At 42.6% G+C, this 9,250-nt stretch overlaps 1 protein-coding gene across 2 annotated transcripts; it reads left to right on the forward strand.

The window, feature by feature from the left end:
• lysmd2 (LysM, putative peptidoglycan-binding, domain containing 2) lies at positions 1–9,150 on the forward strand. 2 transcript variants are annotated; one of them, XM_085404987.1, is made up of 3 exons: positions 1–476; positions 3,128–3,477; positions 7,993–9,150. In XM_085404987.1, the coding sequence occupies exons 1-3, from the start codon at positions 231–233 to the stop codon at positions 8,039–8,041; spliced, it is 645 nt and encodes a 214-aa protein (XP_085261113.1). In that variant the 5' UTR covers positions 1–230; the 3' UTR covers positions 8,042–9,150. The 2 variants fall into 2 exon arrangements, with proteins under 2 accessions (XP_085261113.1, XP_085261107.1); XM_085404981.1 differs by having other exon boundaries at positions 6–476; positions 7,990–9,150.
• The last annotated feature ends 100 nt before the right edge of the window (positions 9,151–9,250 follow it).

The following is a 9,250-nucleotide window of genomic DNA, read 5'->3' on the forward strand; positions in this document are numbered from 1 at the left end:
CTGCACGCGTTCTGTACGTTCATACGTCAATGTAGCGGATCAATGACAAAAGAGGGCTGTGTGGTAGTGCCCCCCTAAACATGCCTGTTTTCCCCGGGGTTGCATGCTCCATATGACCCGGGATGGGACTCTCTCCGCCGCCTAAATCAGCGATTTAGTTCACTGAAGCGACGGAGCTGGAGCGTTAAAACAAACAGAGGCTAACGGGCTGTTTATTTATTCAAGAGAAGATGGCGGAGTTCTCGCCCGTCCTGCCGATGCGGGATGGAGGAGGACGATTTGCCCAGCCCATCTTCCCTCGGTCCAGGTCCGGTTCCGAGTCAGAGAGTGAACTGTCCCAGAGTCTGGCCCGGACCAAGATCCGCTCGTACGGCAGCACAGCCAGCGTCACGGCCTCCCTGGGGGAGAAATACATAGAGCATCGGGTTACAGACAGCGATACTCTGCAAGGGATTGCTCTCAAATACGGTGTCACGGTAAGGTCGCTTCTCGGCCATAGATAGCAGTGTATGCGTTGATGTTTACCTTGACGGAACTAGAGATTGCATTAAACACACCACACTGACAGATAAGAGGAGCAAACACTGAAACGGACACAAGGGAAGGCATTTTCTCTTACTTTCCACTCTCTGATTCTACTAAAAGTCACGCACTAAGAAATCCGAGCCCAGAAAGTTGTCCGTAAACTCTCTGCATTGTGACTGAACACCTGGGGACTATTTCCGTTCACCTTGAGAGAACAGAAAGCTCACTTCCATATTTTACTTTCGCTTTTACTCCTAATGTAAACGTCAGGCAGTACTGAGGACCCCCCAAATGCAGCTAAATTATTCCAATTTGAAAGAGGCGTGAAATATTTGCTTCGAGGGTTCAGAGTTTCCACTCTGAGTTCAGATGGGTGAGAGCAAAAGTTTGACAAGCTTGCTGTGAGGATGATCACTTGGTCAAAAATGGGCTCTACCTGAGTGTCGACATCTCAAGTTTCCTCAAAAAGTCCAGTTTGTGAAGTGACTCTGCATGATTCCTATCCAGGGTTAGAATAAGTAATCTGCTTCACATGCAATGCTATATTCTCTTAATAAAAAAACAAAACAAAAAAAAAACAATACACGCACACATGCAGGATATTTACCTGCTGTGAGTTAACCACTTCCTGTTTCTTGTTCATTTTTACCCGAAATGACCTCTGAAACAGCCGAAAAATACCCTGCCAGTCACTTCACTGGTTCCCAAATGTAAAACACAAGTTTTACTTTGTTTGAAGGGCTGCTGACAGAACTGACTGATGTTCAGACTGCTGTGACTTCAGGGAGTGAAAGTGTTCCTCTAATATATTACTAATATATTTAAGTTTAAAGACTGGGCTTTTGTGTAAAATAAATAAATGGTAAATGGTAAATGGCCTGTATTTGTATAGCGCTTTTCTAGTCCCTAAGGACCCCAAAGCGCTTTACACAACCTGTCATCCACCCATTCACACACACAATAAATACCATATACACTCATCAGCCACTTCATTTGATACATCAGCTGCTGGTTATAGCAAGTGTGTAATTAGCCACTCGCATGGCAGCAACTCTGTGCATTGCGACATATAGACATGGTCACGATGACTTGCTGAGCATCAGAACGGGGAAGAAGAATGATAGAAGTTACTTTGAACATTTCATTGTTGCTGGTTCAGGATGGGCAGCTGTGAGTATTTCAGAAACCGCTGATCTACTGGGATTTTCCCACACAACTCTGGGGTTTACAGAGAATGAAGAATAAGAAACAGAGAGCGAGAGTCAATCCTCAGGGAGAAAATGCCTCGTTGCTGCTAGAGATCAGAGGAGAATGGCCTGACGTCTTCGAGCTGATAGGAAGGAAACATTAACTCAAATAACTGCTTGTTACATTCAAGAAGAAGCAGAAGAGCATCTTGAGTGCACATCATGTTGAATCTTGAAGCAGATGGCCTACAGCAGCAGAAGAAGACCACATTGGGGTCCACTCCTGTCAACTAAGAACAAGAAACAAAGCCTACAGTTTCCACAGGGTCATCAAAATAGGATGAAAGAAGATTTCAAACAATGGTAAATGGACTGGTTCTTATATAGCGCTTTTTCTACTCTTCTGAGCACTCAAAGTGCTTTGCACAACTTGTGCAAAGCACCCATTTGCACAAGCACATTTTTTCTAAGTGCTTTCTAAGTAACATCCACACACACTCATACTCCGATGGATGCATCGGAGAGCAATTTGGGGTTAATATCTTGCCCAAGGATATTTGGCATGCAGACTAGGGGAAGCCAGGAATCGAACCACCAACCTTCCAATCAGTAGATGACCTGCTTTACCGCCTATCTAAACTACAGCCAGGCGGTAGAGCCTGGCTGTAGTTTAGATAGTCTGGATTTCTGCTGAGATGTGTGCATAGGGTCAGAATTGATCATAAACAACACAAAAGGTTATGTCCCTCTTGTCTCCAGTGGTTGTGGACGGTACATCAGATTGAATGTCACATCTACCTGAGTATTGTCGCTGCTTTATGCAGGATCACAAAGCTCAAGTCATCTCAAATTGGTTTCTTGAGCGTGACAGTGAGTTTCCTGTACTCAAATGGCCTCCACAGTCACAAGATCTAAATCTAGCGGAGCATCATATTGACGGGGTGGAACAGGGCATTCTCATTATTGACGTACAGCCGATAAATCCACGGCAACTGTATGATGCTACGCTTTAAAGTCAATATGGAGCAAAATCTCTGAGGAATGTTTTCAGTGCCATGAAGAATTAAGTCAGTCCTGAAGGCAAAAGGCGATTCAAACCGGTACCAGCAAGGTATAACTAACCATGTGGTCAGTGATTGTATTTAAAATACTGCTATCAAATATAGATACGCAGATATAAGATGATTTTCTTTTCAGATGAGAGGCAGGGGTGCCATCAAAATAAGTGTGTAGTGAGAATTTCATCAGAATTGATTAAATAGAGTTTTAACATTTCTTTTTCTTTCTTTCTTTCTTTCTTTCTTTCTTTCTTTCTTTCTTTCTTTCTTTCTTTCTTTCTTTCTTTCTTTCTTTCTTTCTTTCTTTCTTTCTTTCTTTCTTTCTTTCTTTTTTTTTTTTTTGCTGTCATCTTCCAGATGGAGCAGATCAAGAGAGCCAATAAGCTGTTCAGCAATGACTGCATCTTCCTGAGGAACAGCCTCAACATCCCCGTGGTGTCAGAGAAGCGCTCCATATTTAATGGACTGTCTCTCGAGTCTCCTGATGGGGATGGTGACACGGCTTGCCAGGAGGCAGACGCACCTTGTATTATCACGCAGGACATCGAGGGACCCTCGCCGCCCCCTTCCCCGCCCCGTGAGCACTCCAGACCTGCTCAGCCTCAGCCAGAGGAGCTGTCAGCCAAAGACTTCTTACACAGACTGGACTTGCAAATTAAACAGTCAAAGCAGGCTGCGCGCAGACTGAAAGAAGAAGAAGAAGTGAGGTGAGGTGTTAAACAACAGCCAGCAAACTGCTTCCTCTTTTATGTGTGCTGATAAGTAACCACTTTCATACTATTTTTGTGAGCACCATTGCTCATTTCAGGTTTTTTCCTCTGGGCCGCTGCTTCTCACACTGGTGCTTTCTTCTAAGCATTGCATCCAATCAGACTTTGTTCTGATTGACCTTTGCCTCATGGTCAGATGCAAAAACTGATACTGTGTCTTGGTTTGGTATCAACCAATGACACGACATAAATGCCAAGTCATTTTTTTTCAAGCGTAGTAGACAGAAAACCGCATAATGTTTGCGTGTTTTGACCTCGATTGACCAATGTTTCACCTTCTCACGTGTCCCCACACAGATGTCACTGCAGGGGCTCGCACACTTGCTTTTAATTTTCCAGACAGCTTCCTGCTCTTTTCTCACATGGGCGCAGTCCAGAAAAGTTCAGGGCTGCAGTGAATTTGCGGAAACGGCTTACAGTGCAGCGTCGTCTGAAGTGAACCGCTCTCATCTTCTCTTTGAGCTCAGCGGGAGCTCGTCAGAAATCCCAGTCAGCATGAATAAGCCCTTTTAAAATGTTCTCACAGAGAGAAGATCGAAGCTAGGAGTACAGGTTTTTGCCGTTCTGCAGTACTAGTCAGGTATTTAGTGTGAGATCTGACTTGCCCTCGCACGTCCTACCTCTGCGTGCTGAGGCAGAGAAGCCGGTCGCGTCTGCTCAGTAGTGAAGCAGCAGTAAGTGCCTGGCGTACAGCGTTCATAGAGAAACGGGCTTTGTTGGTACTATCACTTTGGAGGACTGAGTCACGCTGTGAGTCATATTGCTCCCGCTATCTAGTATTTAACTTCAATATTTGGTTCACACATTCGCCCAACAAGCAAAAGATCCTCCAGTTCGATCCCTGGAGGAGATATGTGTCCTTTGGGGTGCAGTTGTGTCATGAAGGGCATCCGGTGTAAAAGAAAAAAGCAAAATCTGTCAAATTAAATGTGTGCATCTGCCCGATGTACTGAGCCCCTCGTGAATAAGGGAACAGCTCAAAGTAGATACTACATTTGAAAAAATAACCATTCCTGCGTTCTCTTCCTATAATATATATATATATATATATATATATATATATATATATATATATATATATTAGGGGTGCAACGATACACAAAATTCACGGTTCGGTTCGGTTCGATACTTTGGTGTCACGGTTCGATATTTTTTCGATACAAAAAAAATGTTCATGCCTTTTTAATTTGTCATTTATTAAAATTATAAATATATATTTTAACTCAAAAGTACAGTTTTTAAATTTAACCCTAACCCTTGTGCGTGTTTTTTATTTTGACAGCGAATGCGCACCTGCGGACCACTTATGTGCAGCCCTGGTTATTTAGCTCATCATATCGCAGCCACAGAAATTCTTTTGTCCATGAAACCATAAAGCTGCACTTTCTTTTTGCCTTATAGTCTCATTTGTCATAACTTCTCCGTTTTGTGGTAAGCTTTTCTTTGGCTGTCACTTCTTCACCCTGACCTGTCTTATTTGGCTCAGCAGAACTAAAATATAAATCCTGCTGCTTTTACACACGTACTCACATAAGCTCAGCGATTCTCTGCGCGATCAACCTCTCACATGTTTAAGCTTGCTGCGGGAGATTTCACTTGTCATGTTTGCATAGTAAGCTAACGATTAATAAGACGATGTCAGAGGAATTGGTGCACAAATTATCATCACTCACAGATCAGTGCTGTCGCTCTCTATACACAGTTCACGTGATTGCAAAGTGAAAGCAAAAAAACAAGCGCAAATTCAAACGCGACTTCAATATGTCACATATTGACAGTGGCTCACCGATGCCAATGACATAATTACCCAGCTACATTTCTGAAAGAATGCAAAAGCATTGACATATATTTTTCCTTCCTACAATAGCCCGACGGGCAGGGAAGAGATAGATTTTGGTAGCCCGACTGGAAAAATCGCTAGCCCCGGGACGTCGGGCTAGCGATATTCCTCTGATTGAGGAATCACTCATCTTTGGAAAAGAGAGTTTATTACAGAGAAATGGCTCCTTCCAAAATAAAAGCTATACTATCCGCTTCTTCTGGGCTATATTCTCAGCAGCATATTAAACACATAAGGAGAATCATGTGCTAACAGCTGTCTAAATGACTCGGCTAAAGTTAGTAGCATGCTTGTTGTTTTTGTCTTTGCACTAGGATGATGTCGGCGTAAATGTGCAGTCATATTCGTTGTGTTCCCACTAGTGCTTTCAGGTTAATCTCGTTGAAATGACCTTAACGCCACAACACGGCAAATCTCCGTTAACGAGCTACCGCCGATCGCCCCGTGCATGGGGCTAGACGGCCAACACGTTAACGAGCTAACTGCGCTAACACACTAGTTCACACCAATGTAATTGAGCATTGCATGGCACATCCAACATACTGTTTTACTTTAGTCCATGACGCGCTTACCTTCAGGGTCATACGTCACATGAAAACCAAAATAATTCCAAACGCCAGATCTGAATGAGGGTGGGGGAGGTCCATGTTGCAAGGAGAGCTTAACTTCTGTCTCGCTAGCTTGCCCAGCGCTCTTCCTTCTGACTATGCTGTCTGTGTTGAGCGCTCAGTGGATCTGCGCTGGACAGTGCAGCCTAGGCGGAGTAGTCGAACGCAGATTCACTGAGCACTCAACACAGACAGCATCGTCAGAAGGAAAGTTGATAAAATAAATTACAAATGTTGTATTGTTCGATACATATGCGTACCGAACCGAAAGCACTGTATCGAACGGTTCAATATCGATACGAATATCGTTGCACCCCTAATATATATATATCCACCTTTACTGCCTACATACATTACAGTGCAAAATTGTGTCTCTCATTTCATTATTACACACTCTATTCAGCTCATGCATTTCCTATGAATCTATTTTTAAGCACAGATCTGTGCTTTTAACTCTAAATCTGTGGTTTGGTGTTACAAAATGCATCAGCTTTTAATTTCTCTTTCAGAGTTCGCCTGCTGGCTTTGTCAAATCTGTGCTCTGTGTTTAGTCCCGCTTCTGACTTCAGTCACATAAAAGGCTGCCTTATAGTGTGTTTAGGCAAACAAAGGCGCACTCCCTTGTTTATACAGAGTGCTAGGGCAAACACGAGCAGCGTGCCTGCTTGACTTTAATGCCTGGGATGAAATGAACCACAAGCCCCCTTGAGCTAAACCAATGACCCAGTTCTCCCTTCTGAAGACCTTCTATCATTTGTGCACCCGTGGCTATTATATTACAACAAGTTAGGAATACAGCACAGATTAATCTGTAAAATTATGTTTGCATGTTTCCCTCTGTCCTGTAGTCCCACCTGTCTGCCTTCTCTTGAATATAATGGAAGTAGCTGGCACTCCTTTTAGGAGTCACAGTTCTTAGAAAAAAAAAAAAACATTATCCAGTTTCTCAGAAAATAGGGCAAAAATTGTCTGCATGGCTTCTAGCTAACATTGTAGCTTCAGTGAGAGGGAAATAAAATTGCTTCTACAGAAACGTCTCATAAAGAGGTCTGTGGTTTGGTGTTGTTTGTAACTGGGTCATGTTTTAGTGAAAGTATTCACCTCTTCAGTGTATTTTCAACTGCAGGTGCTATTCGGTAAGGTTAGTAACATTCAAGAGATTACAGACACCCTCGCTGAAATTTTCAAAACTAGGCAGCTCATGTTAGAACGGTCTCAATAGCTCCAGAGGTTTGAATTAAAAGTACATACATTTGATTGGTGCATACTGGTGGAATAACCATTACAGAAACATAAACAATGTCAATAAAAACAAATGTTTGTTGTTTTTTTTAATTACCGATACTCTTAATGTAGGACAGCTGTGGGATAAAGCTTACATTAGATGGAGGTGTGATATATCTGTTAAGAACTTTGTGTGTTTATATGTATATTTTCAGGAAATCTGTAATCTAATGGCCGCCACACATTTGAACTACATAACAACATAACTGGAATCTGGTGAACCAGTTAGGTTTCTGTGAGGGTTATTGAAAGCCAAACTACACTGAGAGTAAGTTATTTGTGGTTTAAAAGATTGATTTTATCCTAAGTCGAAGGAAATCCGCCACATCGCATTAGTGGTTATTTCGCTTTTTACCCTCAAAGTTGTGGTATAAAACCTTTTTTGCATCCTTTTTTGATGTTCATCCTCTCATATTTCAGCCTCTAGTTAAATAAACTCTCAGCAGCTTCACTGTTGCTGCAGTAGTCGTAAAAGCGAATGTTAACACTTGTGATGGATCTCAGGACATTGATGTTTTATACTGATCGGCCCACTTTTTCTGAACATGTGAGCTCTGAGCTGTGATTGAGAACGAGGCAGCGACTTGGTCAGCCTCGTCCAATATTCACATCCTTACCTACACTGAAGAGGAGTGAGGCGTAAAAGAGAGTATGTGTCTGTAATCGAATTGAGGTTAAGGCTGTAACATGTTTTTTTAAATTTCCTCTTGTTTGCAGGAGCAGCGAGGAGAATTACGCGGCCCCCACGACATCATACCAGGAGATCTAAAGAGCAATCTGTTTACCCAAAGTCTCGGACACGCTTGCCCACGCACACAAACACTACCGCAGCCTCGTTGCTTTTTTCTTTTTACCTTTTCATGTTTACTGAACCGCGTTCAGCAAGTGTCATTTCTGCCTTTTTATTTATTGAAATGCAGTTCTTATGATGTACATTACAAGCCCATTTCCAAGACTGCTGCTGTGCTGTGTGAAATGTAAATATTAACTTAGCCTGTCCTGGTGGTCATAGGTCAAAAGGCAACACACATCCTGGATATGTTGCCACTTTATCACAGGGCAACCGTTCCCACTCCTACCTATAGTTAATTTAGACTCGCTACTACCAGAAGCGAAGACGCTCATATCTATGGAAGCTTTTTTTTTTGCCAGAGGAAAAAAGTTTTTCAATCCACAAGTCATCATTTCAAAATCATTTCAAAATTTCAAGGTAGGCATCTGAGAAACTGTGACAGAAACAAGCTTCCTATAGATCTGCCGCCATGCAGGGAGGTCTAAGCAAGACAAGGCCAGACCACTTTTTTGCACATATTCCAGCAGTGTGGCTCTGGAGAGTCTGGGTGCTAAACACCCACTGAAAGCTCGTGACACATTACAAAAACCAAATCTCCCAACAGACGCTCCAGACTGTTCCGTTAAGAAAAGGAGGTGATATAACACGGTAGTGAGAGACGTGCGCCTGACTCAGCATTTTGGCATCCAATTCATAAACGATAATTTATTCTTGTTAAAACAATGTTTTCAAATTCGTCATGCTGTGTTCATGATACGTCTAGATAAATCTGGGGTTTAAATATATGTATGTGTATTTTTTTAAATTTCCATTTTACATGGCACATCTCCTGGAAGTAGGTTTGAGGGTATTTTTTTTTTTTTTTTTGTAGTTTCACCAAGTCGCTCACATCTCATCTGGAGGAGCATCTGAGCACACGTGCCCGTCCACATATGATATGCTTGCAAAGCTGCTGTACAGAACCTACCTGCTGCATATGTTCAGATACAAACACAAACACAAACACACACACACACACACACACACACACACACACACACACACACACACACACACACACACACACACACACACACACACAGGGCGCTAAGCAATGCCAGAAGGATTAGCTTGTTAGACTTCTGATGTTCTAAATCTCCTCCTAGAATAGGATCGTCGGAAAGTATATTCAGGCCTTCCTCATCA

The sequence above is a fragment of the Rhamphochromis longiceps genome, linkage group LG1, assembly GCF_057381845.1.
Source record: "Rhamphochromis longiceps isolate RC_006_pf linkage group LG1, R_longiceps_female_GT1.1, whole genome shotgun sequence".
Classification (NCBI taxonomy): Eukaryota; Metazoa; Chordata; class Actinopteri; order Cichliformes; family Cichlidae; genus Rhamphochromis; species Rhamphochromis longiceps.

What these genes read in the sequence shown, in the direction of transcription:
- lysmd2 (XM_085404981.1), top strand. Translation starts at nt 231, where the DNA reads ATGGCGGAGTTCTCGCCCGTCCTGCCGATGCGGGATGGAGGAGGACGA. An exon ending in CTCTCAAATACGGTGTCACG is followed by an intron (nt 477 to 3,127) that starts GTAAGGTCGCTT and finishes GTCATCTTCCAG; the next exon opens with ATGGAGCAGATCAAGAGAGC. An exon ending in AAAGAAGAAGAAGAAGTGAG is followed by an intron (nt 3,478 to 7,989) that starts GTGAGGTGTTAA and finishes TCTTGTTTGCAG; the next exon opens with GAGCAGCGAGGAGAATTACG.